Source organism: Aythya fuligula, chromosome 2 (genome assembly GCF_009819795.1).
Source record: "Aythya fuligula isolate bAytFul2 chromosome 2, bAytFul2.pri, whole genome shotgun sequence".
NCBI lineage: Eukaryota > Metazoa > Chordata > Aves > Anseriformes > Anatidae > Aythya > Aythya fuligula.
In genome coordinates this window covers 110001042-110019687 of record NC_045560.1, presented here as the reverse complement: position 1 = coordinate 110019687, position 18646 = coordinate 110001042, and the positions used below count along the sequence as shown (strand labels likewise).

Here is an 18646-nt window from a genome sequence, read left to right as displayed (position 1 = left end):
CTTTGCTGGTATACACATGAATAGCTTTATGTATTTCAAACACTCATACAGCTGATTTTAACAGCACATCTCAAATGAATGCAGAAAGACTAAGATTCAGGAAGACTTTTTCTTCTTCCCTGTCCTGCAGTTTCTTTTGTATTGCCAGAGTATCTCTTTATACTTAAAAAAAATTAATTGAAGCATTCTGTAATTTAGACAGACATAAATGAATTGATAGGTGTATTCTTGTACACTATAGTTACTGTGTCTAAGGTATTGAGTGTAATATAATCAAAATATTTTTGTAAGTTTTTCTTTGTTTTAAAGGATTTGGTACAGACTTTTCACTCTAGAAATGCATACCCTTACTTAGTGTTTAATATAAACATCTGATACCTGACAGGGTCTCTTGGTGGGTGGTGGGAGATTAATTAGTTGATCTATTCAGGGAAGAATGCTCAAGTCAGTTAAGTGAACATGTATTTCATTAACACCTGTATATCCATCTGAGATTGCCTCTGTGTAATGCATTTTATTTTACACATTAGTGGAGTTAACATTAGAAAAGGTGTTGGCTGCATAGCACAGCAGAATTTGCATTAATGGAAAGAAATTTTCATACTGGATATTGGGAGTGACGGGAGGCAGGTTCCAGGTTTTGCATATGTTTTGTTTTCTGTGAACCATTTCTAATGGTGTAGCTAAAAAGATCAGTTTGCTTTACAATGTGTAGCATTTGCATATATGAAAAATCTGAAGGCGAGAATATTTTACAGTCCCAGAAATCAATAAAGGTTGTGGAAAGAAATATTGATTTAAGTCTAGTAATAAATACTGAATGATATTTCATTTTTTGACAGTTCGGATTACAACTTTACAAGAAGAAGTAAAAAACCTTAAAAATAATCTTGAAAGAGTGGAAGCAGAAAGAAAACAAGCACAGGATCTGCTTAATCATTCAGAAAAGGTATGGTAAGATAATGATAAGGCTAATGTTCGTTGGCAGTTTTGACTGCATTTTCAAATGGTAATAATAAACGCTGCTGGGTTTATGTCCTGGGTCCAAATCAGTTCTGTGTTAAAATGATGAACTATATAGTGCTAACTGATTTATGATCTCATCAGGATGGTAAGGTCTCGTAGCTTCTCAGTTGGTTCTTGTAGCTTTGGGAGTAAAATTCATGTTTGTCATTAATTATGTAGTCAAGGTTCCAGACCTTTGCAAGTAACAAGTAATTTTTGTTCTCCCTGTCTGACCACTGCTGCCTAAACTTGCTTCCTAAAAATCTTTGAATTGAAATTAAAAACAAAACAAAAGCTTTCTGTTTTTTGCTTGATTTATATTTGGCTGGGTCACTGTCAGACCTTTTTTTATCAACTGTGGAGCTGAGCCATTTAAATTTTTTACTTTCCTAAAGAATGGCAGCAGCATGTTCCCCTAATATCTATGGTCTCTGCCCCAAGATAGAGATTCAGGTAAAAACAAATAAAAGGAAATCCTGCACTGTTTTTTCCAGATGGACTTGCATAGCTCTGTGTTTTGAGGTCAGGTAAAGATTTTCCGTGTTATGTGTACTATCCAAATAAACCAGAGAGAGACGATCACCTCTAGAAGGTTAGGGAAGGTGCAAGAAGTTATTTTTCTCATTTGGAAATATATGAAGTGGTGATCCAAAGGCAAGTCCTGTCTCTCAGTGCTCATCTGTTGTGCTAGTTTTGTGAATTACTGTTAATGGCTGGGGCTACCACCAATGAAATAACGTAATTGCATCCAGGTGACGATAATAAACATTCCTTTGTGCTCTAGTGTTGTTAATGGCATAGTTATGTTCCCAATTTAGCTGACTACTAATTACACAAATTGAGAAGATTTCATTATCTTCTGAATTTATAAAATAGAAATAAAAGCTAGTGAAGTTTTCTCCAGGGCACTGAATACAGATTTTGCCTCTTAGCCTTCTTTATAAAAGTGGAAAATAACATCGAGAATTTCTTCATAACAAGAAGTTAACACTAAATAAGGGAAGGGGGGAAGTATTCCTTCAGATATTACAAAATTATTATAGGAACCTGGTAATTTTTTTTTCTTATCTTTAGGAAAAGAATAATTTAGAGATAGATTTGAACTACAAACTCAAGTCATTACAAGACCGGTTAGAACAGGAAGTAAATGAACACAAAGTGACTAAAGCTCGGTTAACTGACAAACATCAGTCAATAGAAGAGGCAAAATCAGTTGCAATGTGTGGTAAGTATTTCCAGTAAGTTTTGGATAAATACACAATAAACAGTATTTTAATTATGATACCTTAAACCCATGATCTAATGATGTGATACTCTTACACAAGTGTTTGATTCCTAATATTAAGAAAATACGTTTCAAATCAAAATAGCTTACTGCTTTTGCAATTCAGAACCTTCATTGGCTTCTAAAATGTTACTGAGTCCTATAATTCTGGCTAATGCTAAATGGAATTGAAAGAATGTGTTATCAAGACAGAGATGTCTTGGGACATTCACAACTATGTAATGGCATTAAAAATACTGACTTTCTCCAAGGGTTGTCTGAAATGGTGAAGTTTCTTTTATAGATAAACATCCATGAATCAAGGAAGTGTCATGGTAGCTCAGTTGAATATATCAGGTTTTATTTGTGAAGGTCATTGGTATCTGCATGTGGCGTTCATAACTTTTCAGAAAGCAGAGAAGATAGCCTGTCTTTTCTTTCCCTCTACTATCCATTCATTGGAATGAAACTTTGTCTATAACATTTTGTAGGGATTGCTTCAATAAAATGAATTTTGCATTTTTTTTCACTGTTTATTTTTCATTTGTCATAATATTCCAATGCATTGAATGCAAATTGGAATTAATATTTCTTTTAAAACGTTTCTTGCAGCAATGCCAGGAAACTTTTATTCAGTAGTCAGTTCATCTAACAGCTGAAGAACTTAAATAGCTGAACAAGAAGGTCAGAAAAATGTTAGGGTGTAAGACTGTTTATAAATATAAATGTAAGACTGTTTATAAAGAGATTCTTGCACATGCTACATATTCTTTTTCGTTGTTTTTCTTCCCTTAATCCCATTTAGAAATGGAAAAAAAAGTAAAGGAAGAAAGGGCAGCAAGAGAAAAGGCAGAGAATCGAATAGTTCAGGCTGAAAAACAGTGTTCCATGCTAGACTTTGACCTGAAGCAATCTCAGCAGAAACTGGAACACCTTCTTGAGCAAAAGGAAAGACTAGAAGAGGAAGTAAGTAGAATTTTCACCATGAAATCTCTGTATAAATAAGAAAAGATAGTTGCATTAAGAAATAGAAAATAAAATTCACTTACACTGAGCTTCTTTCTATTACGTGTATTGGTAGCACCGAAGACTGTAGTTGGGTGGTAGGTAATTTCTGTTCTTGGCTGCTCTTCTGATTTTTGACTATGTAGTTTGGCTGGCTTTGGATGGTTCTGGGTTTGCATTCCCCAGAAAAGTATTTGTTCAGGGAAGGTCAATTAGATCAGTGAACGTGAAAACTAGGTAATATTAGTAAGAGTTTGATCCCTACTTTTCTTTACAGACCACTGGGAAGGGGTGTGGTAACACTTTTCTTTATGACTCATGTAAATGAGTTTTCATATAGCTAGCTGGTAGGCTGCGGTGTTTTCTAGGGTGAGAAATTTTTAAGATCTGAAGTCCACAGGGTGGTTTGCAGGACATTTCAGCAGATAACTTGGGTTTCTTCCATTGTTGCTTTTCAGATAAGATCAATAAAATACATTTGGGCCTTTGAAATAAACAAAGTATAGGCAAGATTTATCATGTGGTGTTGTACCATTACATTCTGTACAGAAGCTTTCTGTAAGCTTGTTGTACCAAAATGTTTGGAGATTTAAGAATATTTTCATACATTATACAATATGTAGCATCTAGGCAACAGTGTTTAACAAGTAATCCCTAAATGAAACTTTCGTCTGAATGCAATTAGCTATTCAGCAAATGCTCCTACACTGAAATAACTTCTCATTTAGGTAAAGAATCTGACATTGCAGCTAGAGCAAGAGACAAATAAGAGAATAATGGCACAGAACGAATTAAAGGCACAAGCTTTTGAAGCAGATAACTTGAAGGGTTCTGAGAAGCAACTGAAACAGGAAATCAATACGTTACTGGAAGCAAAGAGATTACTGGAAGTTGAGTTGGCTCAACTTGCGAAGTAAGTAGAAGTCTTGAGCTATTCTTTGGAACAGTCCCTGGCTTATTGTTTACATCACAGCATAGATGCTACTTTGTTTGAAATTTGTCTTCCTTGTGGATTGAATGTGATGCTACTTACTGGTATCATCTGGGACTTGTGGTTTTACTGCGTGGGAGTCAACAGCCTTATCCTCGTTAACTACCTGATTATTCTTCTGAATTTGAATGACATTTTTCATTAATCATGCTTCTATCATAGCTTCCTTCAGGTGAAAATATAACTCAGCATTTCTCCATTTAAAGTACTACTTTTCTTCTAGCTTACATAATTAAAACAATCATCAGGGTAGAATGAAAAACATAATTAAATCAGAATTTTAGGATAAAGCAAACTGTAGGTCTTGGAAATAATGTGTGCACGAATATAAAATCATTGTGGGATGCTGTTTTGGTTAGAAACAGCTTTTGCCGTTTATTCGTAGCTGACTTTTTACACTTTTTTATTCTTTCAAAGGCAGTACAGAGGAAATGAAGGTCAAATGCGTGAGCTTCAGGATCAGCTTGAAGCTGAGCAGTATTTTTCGGTAAGGATCACTAAGAATCTTGAATGTTACATTTTGACATGGAGTCATTGAACAGTTGAATAGTTTTGCATATTTAGGTTTTTTAAATGTAAGTTGAATTAACCTGGTGTAAGACATCAATTCACAAGATTGTGCTTGAGATTAAAACCGAACAATAAATTAGAGAACATAAATATAATGTTACAGACAGTCTGTTTGATATGATGCCTTTTAGTTGCTTGATTGCCAAATTCAGTATGTTAAGATGAATAGCTCATTTATCTATTTATTAGAATAGTTGGTACCTGAACCTTTGAAAAGAGTTCTTTTCCTGACATAAGTGCAAACTTGGTAGAGTTCAAAATCTCCATACATACTGGAATATATTCCATATGGTTGATCTACCTATTTAAGAACCGTAGATCCAGTAGCATTCTGCACTTACTCCTCATCCTTCTAAAAAAATTTTCTGCACCCAAGTCCCTGAAGAGTACAGAAGAGCCTTATTCTGTATCCCGTGTAGCCAAGATGTGTATTTTATGGAATTAGTGTGATGTGTTCTATTTCTCTGAATACAAAAATAGCACGAGATCCTCTATAAGGCCTGAACTTTAAATACATTTGTGAATACACACAGATACATTGCACTTTGGGAAGTACTCTTTAAATTCAGTTCTTCCTTGGAGGTAAAGAGAGAGGAAAAAAAAATGCATTTACTACACTGCATGTAATTATAATTTTTTTGTGTGTTTAAGGTTTTTGTGCATTTCTCTGTAAGTCTCCCAACAAGGATATCCAGCGTGTTGTGTCATTCTCAGTTTTCTTGTTTCACAAGCATGTGGTCTAAACAAGAGGCATTCATAATCCACTATGAAAACTTAGTAAAAGTACATTATTGTAGAAGATCAAATTTGAATGTACAGAATTGGTGGTGGTGTTAATACAGTGATTAGGAACACAAGTTATTCATATTGATAAGACTTCTGTTGAATCACTTACTAATACAAAGTCAGTCTGTACACAAGAAATTCTTTCTAAGAGAAAAGATGCATAGATAGAAAAAAATACAACAGATGGAAGCATAGAACAGTACTAAGCTTTAGTTTGACTTAGCATCCTTATCTCAAAATCTAAAAGATGATGCAGTTGGATCCTGTTGTTTCCAAGAGACCCGCTCACTTGTTCCCTGGGTACCTTCCTTCCCTTTTGTGGGTAGCTGTGTTTGTATAATTGTGTAGAAGAACAGACTAGAAAATTAAAAACTAACCTAATCAGATCAGGTCCCAACACACAGGCTACTGGGAAAGAGTGTATTGGGCAGGCAAGGAGGAGGAAATTCCATTAAAGGTAGTACTCGCATACATTGATTTGACAGATTAAAACCAACCAAGCACCAAACCCATAAATTTTTGTATGGAACTTGAGTAATGATTCTCTCTTTTTCTGCTTTCTTTTGCAGACACTTTACAAAACTCAGGTTAAGGAACTGAAAGAAGAGATTGATGAAAAGAATAAAGAAACTCAAAGAAAAATGCAGGAATTGCAAAATGAAAAGTATGCTCATTGTGTTTGTTAAATAGACATAAGTTTTACATATAGTGGTCTCACTCATGAAGATTTTGTATCGGATGTAAAATGTTAAATTCTTTCAACCTCAAACAGGCCTCAAAGCTCTTCTGTAACACCTTGTAAAATGGCAAATACACAGCATGTTGCCTGTGCTGACAGAGACGAATATGGCTATTCATATTTGCTTGAACTTGATTCGGATGTGGAAGTTGTAAAAATTTTGAAAAAGTATTCCAGTCTGTGGTAGTCGTCCTTTCGCTTGAAAAAAACAAACAAACAAACAAAAAAACCAAGCACACATCTTTTTTGATTTGATTGTACCATCCTGGTAAATATTTTGTATATTTCTATAGCCTTTACATGCTACAGATGTATCAAATCAATTAATTCCATGGCAATACATACTTCATGGCATAAAACACATTTTGTTTTGCAGTGCAGGAAGGACTTATGAGCCCATACTTCAGTAATGTGTTTCCACCTTTATTTCCTTCCCCATGCTGTGAGCCAAGTCGCATGTTGATGGGTGAATTTGACTCATGGGTGCTCGACTGGCCACTGTGCATTATGTGGGTTTCATTGCAAGCGAATATAGGACTTTACTCCAAACAAGAGCAAGAAAATTTGGCTTATGTGCTGAACTGCCTCTCAAGCTCTAGATAGAATTTGCAACTCTTTGCAGAAAGAGTTGCAAATTCGACATAGAACCACTATATATGTTCACAAACTTTACCCAGTTTGCCTTTTTTATTCCTTAAAGGCAGGAGAACTTGACACTTGGTTTCTGAAGGGTTGGTGTTTCATGGATGATATAAATTTGAATTGAATTATAGTAAACTTACTGTTTTAGATTGTGTAGTCCATCAAAATATAACAAAAACAGCTTGTGGTCTTAATCTTGTTCTTCTTAGGAAACTAAGATAATAACAGCTAACTGGATGATATAATCTGGGTTTGTTCACTTTGTCCTGAAAATATGGAATATTTTGCATAGGAAAAGCAAAATCTTATTCTTTTTACAGAGAAACACTCACTACACAGCTGGATTTAGCTGAAACCAAAGCTGAGTCGGAACAGTTGGCACGAGCTCTCCTTGAAGAACAGTATTTTGAACTGAGTCAGGAAAGCAAAAAAGCAGCATCAAGACATAGGCAAGAAATGACTGATAAGGACAGCATCATAAGAAGGGTAAATTATTCTGCTCTAATTAATATCTCTATATATCCTCCAGCTGGAGGATATACATGTGTATGTATATAATGTATCTTTTAATTTGTAAGGTCTTGTGGGCACAACTGATGATTCCAGTATCCTAGGTTTGAACTCAGTTGGGATTTAACTGTTTTTTAAGTGTCCACCATCTGAACTCTCAAACAAGTGTAGACTCAGATGAAAATCTGAGGTGAAGTCAGACTGTAAATCAAGCCAATGTCTGTAATTAGTTATTAAGCCTTTTCCAGTCATTTCTTGTAATTGCCCAATTTATTTTTCAAGTCTTGTAAATTTGTGTAGTGTTACAGAATCTTATTGCAACATTTAGTCCTTAAAACAAACAAACAAACAAAAAAAACCACCAGTACTTGGAAGTCTTGAGGTTTTCCCCATTAATAAACTATTTCCTTAAAAGAACCCCTGGTACTATTTTTTGCAAAGTGCCACAAAATCTTGAACTGTCACATTCAATAACTGCAATCTATCTAACTTTGCTTGGATTTATGATTATATACTACAGTGTTGTCAGTTCTGCAAAGATCATTTTAAAAATGTTTTCTGGGACAGTGATATTTTTATCCTTCTGGTAAATCAAGACAGATTAGAAGTTTTTTTTTAAATTCAGTTTTGAACGATAAGCAGATTTTTTTGGATGTACTCAGAGGAAGACATTCCAAGTAAAAGACTGTTACAGATTAAGTGTATTTAAAATAATAGCATTATAAATATTTTTCTTATTTATGGAAAGTTCTTTATTTTAAAATGTGCTTGTTTTTCATCTAGCTCGAAGAAACTAATAACACATTAACCAAGGACGTTGATTTAATAACAAAAGAAAATTCAGAGATCAGTGAAAAAATTAGGAAGCAGGAGGAAGGTATGTCATATTTGGAGTTTTAAATCACTTGTTATGGAGCACAAATGAACTGGAAGCATGTGGCAAAATGCAAGTGGGAAATTTGAAAGGACGGTCCTGTATGTCTTCCATAGTGGTGAAATAGCTTGGTGGAAAAATAAGTCACTGCTTTCATCTTGAAATTCCATGTGAATTGCCACTATTTTTACATCCTATTCCCATGTGCTACCTTTACTGTTGGCAAATGATTAAAATCACAGCTTTGGCGGGCAGGAAAAAGTGATCTTCACGGCTTGCTTCCCTCAGTTTTTAAAGCAAGTTAGCACATAAGTTCCTGCAGGTGTTGCAGGAATGCCTGTTCAGTACAGCTCTTCCGCATGCTGTCTGTCTAACCCTTTCTGCCAGCCATGCACTTGAGTGCATGAAAGTTGTTAAGGACTCATTTCATATCGCATAAAATGTACTTAATAAAGTGTTTCTTTCCATCGTTTCCATCTCCAGTATGTACAGTAAGGCTGCATTGATATTTCAGCTCCCTTAAGAAGTCACTTGAGTTCAGAATTACCACCTCGTTCATATCAGTGGATTTGCGTTTTAATTTTGTGCATTTGGACTATATACTCTTGTTATAAATGGCTCAGTCTTCAAAATAGGATTATAATCAAAGATCAAAGTTTACAATTTATTAAAGGAATAGAGGTAAGCAAACAGCACTGGGTGCGCCGGGAGTCTCTGCTCCACCAGGACGCACCCAGCGCTGTTTGCTAACCTCTATTCGTTTAATAAATTGTAAACTTTGATCTTTGATTATAATCCTATTTTGAAGACTGAGCCGTTTATAACAATTTGGGGGCTCGTCCGGGATGGCTTTGGTTCCTGAATTCTGATTTGATCTAGGAGAGGCACCCCACCATTTGGTGGCTCCTGTTTGAGTCAGGTTGGGACTAATGCCATCTTGAACCTGAATAAAGGTAGGCAAAGAATTTGATTTTTTTATGAGCTCCCTTGCCGGCTGCAGCACTGTATTTTGCTCGTAATTCTGTGCGCGAAGATCCGAACGAAGATGACGGAGTCATAAGTGTTTAAGGAATATACTGTTCGGTTGGGTGGGATCCGGTTGCCTGTATGTGTGTGTAAGAGTGTAACTGAGGCTTCCAAAGTCAGTGTGGAGGTCTTCTAACCGTGGTTCCAGTCTCCTGTGAGGGACTTGGCTGGTGAAGGAAGTGATTCCTATAGAGTGGTTCCTATAGGATTCATGGATTTGTGGGTGGGTGATAGGTCCTAAACCCCCTGCAAGACACTCTTACTAAGGTAACCAAGGGCTGTGGGGAATTGCTATAGTAAAATTTCTAGATGGGTCAGACAGCATTGATGACCAAGGACCAGAAGAAAGGGAGCAAATTACCAGAAAGTCCATTAGGAATAATGATTGGAACAATAGGAGCTCCAGAAAATTAAAGAGTAAATTAAAAATGGTCCAGTATTATATGATAGAATGACCAAAAGAACCCTTAAGACCCCATGTATTTTGATTGATATTTGGGTCCACAGAGGATGGGGTCTGTCAGGCTTTGAACATTAATGTTAATAGTAGAATACCCGTGGATCTGGAAGAGAGCAAGTATGCTGTAGCTGAAACATTGGAATTAGAAATTAGAGAGCAATTGATTAAGAGTGAATATGTGCTACATTTGTGATGTGCCTGTGCTGCACTTATACCTCCAGATAACAGGAGCCTCTCGGACCCCAAGAACCAGATCAAAAACAACCTCATGGTTCGGACTTTAATTGAGGGGTCTGAGATAAGGAGGACTGTTCACAAAGGGACAGGTTATGCATATGTATAGGAATGTTGGGAAACTTCATGTATATGTAACTCTTTACTAGATATAACCAGAACAAGCTGTCACATTAGGCGTGCATGACTTCGGTGGGACTACCTGCCCCGTGCTGTCCAGAACTGAGTAAACATACCTACTTTACAATCTTACTGATTGTGGAGTCAGCTTTCTGTGAGTCATTTTGGTGAGCCAGGCAGGAGACACTCTGCTCGGCTGTGGGATTGGCTGCGGAGCAGACGCCCCTAGGTGCACCCTGAGTGTTTTGCTCGGAGGGGACTCCACTCTCAGCTGCTCACCACAGGAGCAAACATCTCCTGAAGCTGCGGACAAACGGTATGCTTTCAGCTGCTGGAGGGATGCTAACTGGAGTGTTAATAATTGTATGTCCAGGTATTTTGTGTTGAAAGTATTTGTGTAAGTGTAAGGATTTGAAACACAGTGGAGTCACACCATGAAGAACACAGTCAGAGACAATACTTGTTTGGTTGGTTATCGTTCTAAATTATATTCTTGTGGTATGAATGAGATGTGCTAGAGGCCTCTCTGTGTGATTGCGCGATCGTGCTGTGTGAGTGAGACGCAGCGTCCCTGCAAAGCAAGCGCGGAGTTCCGATCCGCGGTGCCGTGTTCTCCATGAGGGGAGTGGCTGGAGATGAATGAAGTGCATGACAGACTGAAAAGAAGTGCTGTTTTATCCAAGTTTTGAGTGGTGGTGCCCAATATACGGGCCTGGCAGTGTATCTTGTGAGCCTATTTTTGCTCTTAAATGCTTTGAGTGTGACAAGAAAAAGGTGGGAGCATTATCTAAGTAACTAACAGTTGAGAAGTGTTGGTGTATTTGCTGCGGTGTGTGGTCAGTTTCCCAAGTACTGGTGGGGGGGGAAGGGGGCTGACTGATTATAAAAGCAGAACGGAGAGAGACATTGCCAAAAGCTTATGCGAAGCAAATACTGTGACGTTTGCGTGCACAAACACATTGGGGTACAAAGGCGTTAAATGATCATTTACTAAAACAATTTGGTTGCATTGTTTTTTTTTTTTTTTTTTGAAATAGCAAAGCAAATTACACAACATTGCATAACTTATCAGAAGATAAATAAGAAAGAGTTTCAAGAAGCAGCCACGGGAGGGAGAAACAAAACAAAACAGCTTATAGGCCTTTTGAGAAAGTACAAGTTCATTTCACTGAATTGCCCAAAGTAGAGAGGATAAAATATCTATTGGTAATAGTAGATCATTTAACACAGTGGGTAGAAGCTTATCCCGGACGAGCCCCCAGATTGTTATAAATGGCTCAGTCTTCAAAATAGGATTATAATCAAAGATCAAAGTTTACAATTTATTAAACGAATAGAGGTAAGCAAACAGCACTGGGTGCGCCAGGAGTCTCTGCTCCACCAGCGCTGTTTGCTTACCTCTATTCCTTTAATAAATTGTAAACTTTGATCTTTGATTATAATCCTATTTTGAAGACTGAGCCATTTATAACAAGAGTCTATAAATATATAATCAGACTGCATATTTTAATGTATGTTGACTATGAGAGGAAAGGCCTTATCAGTAGTATTGCCAGTGTTGTTGCAAATTTATGTGGGAAGGACTGCATACAAGAATGTTTTTCCTTTGTTCTGCATTTTGGTAATAGCAGGGATTTGCCAGGGATAGGGCGAGAAAGCAGTTTTTAGTTGCTTGGTGTTTTTTAGTTTACAAAGTTTCTAACTTCATAAGTATTTGAAAATTATTCTTTAATAATTTGTAGTTTGTAGTTTTTGTGAAGAAATCGTTATCAGTGAAATGCGTACTTACAGAAATTTTGGAAACAAATCAGGAGACTGGAGGTGTGATACAAAGACTGATAGAATTGAGTAACTGGTGTGGGTGGATGGGTTGGAGAGGAGGAAACATAACAAAGTAATTTTTTTTCTTAAAAAAAGTCTTTTCCTCCATACTTTCTTTATGCCTTGCTTCAGAATCTGTGCTGAAAGTGGGTCTAGGTATATCAGTCCTATTCTGTGTGGCTATTTACTCAATGTTTTTGGTATGGCAGAAACATTTTTGACAGAGCAAACACCAAGGGAGTGGAGCAACAGACTTAATAGGAAACACACACATGCATGTTGTTTGCAGTAGTTCATCTTGGTGCCTTTCTAAGATGTTCTTCTGGTAATTTTCTACAGTAGCAGTGAGGCAGTAATATCTATCATTGCAAACTGTATTTTGCACTTTAAATAACATAATAGGAATACGGAGAAATAGAATGGTACAATTACAGAATTGATTAAGTTTAGGATTTCTTACCTCGTCCTAAAATCTCAAAGTTGATTATTACTTTAACAGAATACAAAATAAAAAAGGAGGAGGAAATCAATAATATTCGAATGCATTATGAGAAGAGTATCAACACTGAGAGAACTCTGAAGACCCAGGTATTACTTTCTATGTAGTTGAATAAATTAATAAGACATTGCATATCCAATATATTCCCATTCATTTTTCGTGCCACTAACTCCTAGAGCTTGAGATTAAATTTATATTAATCATGATGTATAATATGTATTGGTATTTACAGTTGAAAGAAAGTTGATGCTGAGTACTTCTCAGTATTACTCCTAACATGAGTAAGGACCATTTAATTTGGTGACGTGTTTTGTGGGGGCAACAGAAAAATTTTGCTGTACTTGACTGTGTTTCTGTAATTTTGGGAAACCTTTTTAAAGTCAGATGGAGGTGACTGGAGAAGTTGGATTTGAGGAGAAGGAGGGGGGTTTTTCAGCCCTTGTTTGTGTTTTTGCTGTTTGAAATGGGCATCAGTTTGATAAATTCAGTAACTGAGTTACACATTTTAGCGTATCCATGAGGACACATTTTTGGTTTTGGAATTGATCATAATGATTTACTCAAGTGTAACTCCCCCATTCTTAGCAAAAATATGCAAGTCTTCGATCTAAACCTCTAACAAGATGAACTTAGAAGCTTTGTATGAAACTTGCTTGCATATATAATTTTTCTTACTGATCTTCTGTTTTTGTTTACAGGCTGTCAATAAGCTGGCTGAGATAATGAATCGGAAAGATTTTAAAATAGACAGAAAGAAAGCAAGCACGCAAGATTTGAGGAAGAAAGATAAGGAAAACCGAAAACTACAGTTAGAGCTTAATCAAGAAAAAGAGAAATTCAATCAGATGGTAGTGAAATACCAAAGGGAGCTCAATGAAATGCAAGCGGTAAAATAATCTTAATTTTGGTCACATTATGAAGTTCTCTGCACAGGAAAAATGTTAAGCTCCTAGTCCACGTGAGAAAAGGATTTTTTTTTTCCAGATGTACTAGCCTACAGAGCTTTAGTGAGGAGGAGAACTTGGAAAGTGTGTAGCTGTCCTTGTTCTCATTCATTTCCTCTTCGTAAATTCTTAAGCATGGAAACTGCTGGTACATTATGAAAACTGAATATTGTGTAGTATACAATTTATACATAGTTTTTCTCTGGTAGGCAGTGGTCTTCTCAAAAAAAAAAAAAAAGTAACAAATTCTACTAAAATTTCTATTAAAAATTTCTACTTCATCTATGTCTTTGATATTTAACATTTTTCCTAGACTTCAGGAACATTTCTATTACAATAATTTATATTAATTCTATCAGAAGTGTTTACTACATTTTTTTCAAAGTCTAAAGAGTTTTGTTTTTAAAATACTTTGCTACCGTATTTTTGGTATCAAGGTAACTATGTGTGTGTATATAAATACAGCAACTAGCAGAAGAATCTACATACAGGAACGAGCTACAGATGCAGCTGGATAGCAAAGAGAGTGATATAGAACAACTACGAAGGAAAATTTTGGACCTCCAGCAAGGAATGGATTCCACCAGCGTTGCTAGTCTCCAGACAGATGAAACAGATGGAAATCTTTCAGGTAAGACAAAAGCACATTTAAGTACTTGATTTCGCTCATATGTGTAGTTTAGGAAGGTATTGTATGAGCAGCTATGGCTAAGGTGCTCATACTTGAGTCTTAACTTCTCACATCATTCCTAGTACTTTATGGCATGGTATTACCATAATTTTTATCCACTTTTGTGAAAAGAATATCTTTACAGCTGTAATTATTACTGTTTGAATATAATGACTGTAGTGTGCAATGTACAATGAATACAGTAAAGGGCCAGCATTTACATAACATCTTGATTGTATCTTATATCTTGAACCCAAAATTGCCTTAATCTTGTCTGTTGGTCACAGTAATGTAACACCTTTATGAAAAGTGGTAATAACTGCCTGTGTGGAAAAATAACAGTTGAAATTTAAATAATACATAGCAGAGTATGGTACTCTGATTCAACAGAATAAAAGAAGAACAAATAGTACCAGACAAATCATAGCTAACCATTTACATATAGTTTGTTACAGGCACTGTGTTTTGAGACCCGCTGTTACACTGGTTAGTGATTTTCCACCCTCCAGTATTTGAAAAGTATAATTAGTTAGCATATTCACATTGCTGTATTTGTAGATATGGGAGAAAATATTTAGCAATAATCAGTGCTTTACAATTTCCATATTTTGGAATGAGGCTTATTTTCTGTGTACAGTTACATAATTTTTTAAAAATTCTTAATAAATGCTAGTCTTACAAATTTACATTCTGATTGCACTATAGAAAAACAGATTCAAAAATGTGAAAATAAAATACTATATTAGGTGTTTTAAGACCTCAGTGGATAAGTAATTGGATAAAAGTAGATAGAAATATTTTAGGTGTCTCTTTTCCTGTGTATGCACTTCATGTTGCACAGATTGCTACATTCTAGAACTTTTCCAAGGGTCATAAAATGATTTAAATTTCAGGTAGGTTGTGAAACTTGCGGTATATTTTTATGTAATTATTCTTTTCTGTGTCTATTTTTGTATCCTGTCTTCCCCTATTATATTTTCAGATGTTCATTTTGAAATCCGTTGTGTTTTAGAATGAATTTCTATTCAGATAATCATGTGGTCTGTTCTTTGCAACTTCCACTCTTTCCAAGAAGCCTTTTGCATTCTGACAATTCCATCTGTAAAAACCCTCAGGATATTGCCATATTGTAATGTAAATATAATTTTATTTGTTTCAGAAATGTCTTCTGTAGCCAAACTTCCACTAAAACTCAATGTTGGGGATTCTTAGAGCTATTAGATAGATAAAGTAATTTTCTTAGCTGTCTGTCACCTGCTAGGAACTCCCTTTTTTACCCCCTTAGGTATTTCTGAACTTTCAATCCTTTTCAGGAGCACTTCTCATGAGCTTTTCTGTTAGATACTAATTCTTGGTGGTTTCTGTTTAATTAGGACCAAAAAGGAATCAGAGGTTTTTATGTTTAACTTTTGTTAAAAAACTTCTTTCCACCTCAAATTACTATTTGGAAATGTCTCTTATGTTTGATAGCATTTCCTAAATGAAGAAGTCTGTAGTTTCTATTTTTTTTTTACTGAGAATTTCTGAATTCCTGTAAATAGAAAGCCTACATTTCTCTACAAGAAAAAAAATTCTTCTTAAGAGTAATAGCATGTCACTATGATGCTGTTGTCTCTTAGATCATGCAAAGTCTGTAGGAGTATGCTGTTTCTTTGTATGATTCATGAGGTATGTTATTTCCAGTTTTCCCTTTGGAGATGTGCATAGACTTCATAGAGTCACAGAATGGCTTGGATTGGAAGGGACCTTAAAGATTAGCTAGTTAAACCCCCCTACCACAGGCAGGCATGACACCCACTAGATCAGGTTTCCTAGGGCCTTGTCTGGCCTGACCTTGAACACCTCCAGGGATGGGGCATCCACAGCTTCTCTGGGCAGCCTGTGCCAGTGCCTCACCACCCTCTGAGTGAAGAATTTCTCCTAACCTCTAATTTAAATCTCCCCTCTTTTAGTTTAAAACCGTTCTTCCTTGTCCTGTTATTATCTGCCCAAATAAAAAGTTGATGTCTTTTTTATAAGCCTCTTTTAAGTATTGAAAAGCTGCCATGAGGTCTCCCCAGAGCCTTTTCTTCTATGGGCTGGAAATCCCCAGCTCTCTCAGCCTTTCTCTTTGTAGTGACACTCACTAGATCAGAGGCGCTTCAGCCTCCTGATCATCTTCATGGCCCTTTTCTGGACCATGCTACAGGCTTCTGTCTGTCTAACCCTCCACTTTGATTTTTGAGGCAGAAATTTCTGTGTATGCCAAATGTTTACAGGTCAGCAGCCTTTTCATTGTTAATTAGAATATCATAATTACCAGAAATTCTTACAGTCTTTCCCTTTGTCTTCTATACTCATCACCCCTCCATTTCTGTTTTACCACCCTTTCACCCCTCTCCCTCATTTTTGGTACTTTTTTCTTTCATGTCTCTGTTTTTTACTGCAGTTTTGTTGCTGGTGTTAGTGTCCTACAGGTCTAATACATGTTATGGCCTCTGATGTATAATTACTTAATAATAAATTTAGATTATGTCTCTATACACTGTAAGTTTTTTGAGCAAGATTGAATTAACTAGAATCTGAATAAGAAGCAATTTAGGTAATTGAGAGAAATCGTGACGTTAATACAAGTATAGTCATGTTTAACACATTGTTAGGTAAGTAGAGAGCACAGGAGTGCACTAGCATTATAAGCAGGAAAAGAAAGCCAGTCTTCAAGGTCTAAGTATCCCATGCCATAGAAAAAGGATGTTGACAGAATCATAGAATGGTCAGAAGGAACCTCTGGAGGTCATATGGTCCAAACCAACTGCTCAAGCAGGTTGCTCAGGACTATGTCTGGGTCCATGGACCTGTGCATGTCCAGTTTGCTCAGGCATTCCCTGACCTGATCGTCTTCCACCAAAGAAGAGCTGGATACATCTTCTCTGCTTCAGCCTTTCAGTCTGGTCTCTGGGACCTGGGATTTCTGAAGTCTTGCTGGTAAAGACTGAGGCAAAGAAGGCACTCACTGCCTCAGACTTCTCACTGTTCTAGGTAGACAAGTCTCCTGTTTCCTTCAGGGCCTGCATTTTCCCTAGGCTTCCTTCGGTCACTGAGGAACCTGTAGAAGCCCTTCTTCTTGTCCTTGATGACTTTGGCCAGATTGAATTCTATCTGTAGTCTAGCTTTCCTAACTTGATACCTGGCAGCTTGGACAATGTCTCTATTCCTTCCAGGTTACGTCTTCTTCCATCCAAATTATCTAGCATGTAGTTAGCATGTTCTGCAAGCCAAATAATTATTCTTCAAAACAGAAGGTGGCATGCCACAGAAGTTCATCTGTTACAATTTAGTAGCGTGAACTTTGTTTGTCTTCAACTGTGTGCTAGTTTCCCATCACTTCTGTAGCATTTCCATTCTTGTTCTCAGATGTTTTCTGAAGTATTTGGTCAGTTTTTGGTGAGGAACTCATACACAGACGTTTCTTCAGAGCACAAATAGCTTCGTGTTTAAGACGTGGATCTGATGGGTAGTCAACAAGATTCTCTAGCTGATGCATCTGCTTTTAAGGGAAAGACATTCCTTAGAATATTTAATGCAAACAGTAGAATTACTAAATAAATACAGTATGATTTATTCAGTTTCCTGTTTTCTTAGTAAAAAAAAAAGAAAAAAAAAAATCACCAGGGAAAAAATGAAAACACAAAATAATGTAAACATAGAACGACTCCATGGTTTCAATTCTGATGATGGGCAGTTTCTGGTTTAATTGAGGGGAAAAAAAAAAGCTTGGTATGAAATGGTGCAATAGTGTTGTTGGCAGCATTCCAAAGAAACCTGTGATTCTTAGGCATTTTCCACTATCTTGCATGCCAGAGGTGGAGGGATCAGGCTGTTGGATCTTTTTTCTATTCAGGGAGCTTAGGGTGCTAGTCACCAGAGAGGCTACAGGAAGAGAATTCATAATTTACAGGAAGAGCATCTTGTGAAATTTTGGTGTCAGAAGACCTTGGATAAATTCTTAGAATAAGCTCAAGGTAATACTAAAATGTATTCTTCACAGCTACATCTCACTTGGAGGTGGTCTGTGTGTCATGGAACTAAATACCCCTGCCCTCAAGTTATGGTACCTCCAGGACAATTTACTTAATCCCAAGATTAGGATCAGGTTATTCAGGTGATCCAGGCTGGTTTTAGGATTTTTCTTCTCCTGATGAGAAAGACAGAGGAAAGTCTTTCTTATATTCACTTCTAAGCAATTCCCATAATTCTCACTTTTTATCATCAATTCGGACAGTAGCTATTGTCTCAGTTGATATCTCACATTAGAGTTCTTGCTGAAACAGCTGAAATACGACATTTTTTATGATGCCTTTAGAAAGCCTCTTCCTACTGGCTAGATTTTACAATCATTTAAGTATTAAGACTTGCTAGCAGAATTGTTCTTTGTGAAGACAAAACTTAATCATGATCTTCAAGGGTTTTTTTTCTGATCCTTGTACAGCACGTAACCTGTTGTGAA

The 18646-nt window shown here is 36.4% G+C and overlaps 1 protein-coding gene across 3 annotated transcripts in view; it reads left to right on the top strand.

The window, feature by feature from the left end:
- ROCK1 (Rho associated coiled-coil containing protein kinase 1) overlaps positions 1-18646 on the top strand; it is an 85279-nt gene that overhangs the window by 51317 nt on the left and 15316 nt on the right. For all 3 annotated transcript variants that reach the window (XM_032183323.1, XM_032183322.1, XM_032183324.1), the window contains 11 exons: positions 843-949; positions 2080-2230; positions 3075-3235; positions 4003-4187; positions 4683-4752; positions 6191-6285; positions 7323-7488; positions 8296-8389; positions 12547-12635; positions 13245-13433; positions 13956-14121. In XM_032183323.1, coding sequence (XP_032039214.1) covers positions 843-949; positions 2080-2230; positions 3075-3235; positions 4003-4187; positions 4683-4752; positions 6191-6285; positions 7323-7488; positions 8296-8389; positions 12547-12635; positions 13245-13433; positions 13956-14121 — 1473 coding nt within the window. The remainder of the gene's footprint in view (positions 1-842; positions 950-2079; positions 2231-3074; positions 3236-4002; positions 4188-4682; positions 4753-6190; positions 6286-7322; positions 7489-8295; positions 8390-12546; positions 12636-13244; positions 13434-13955; positions 14122-18646) is intronic.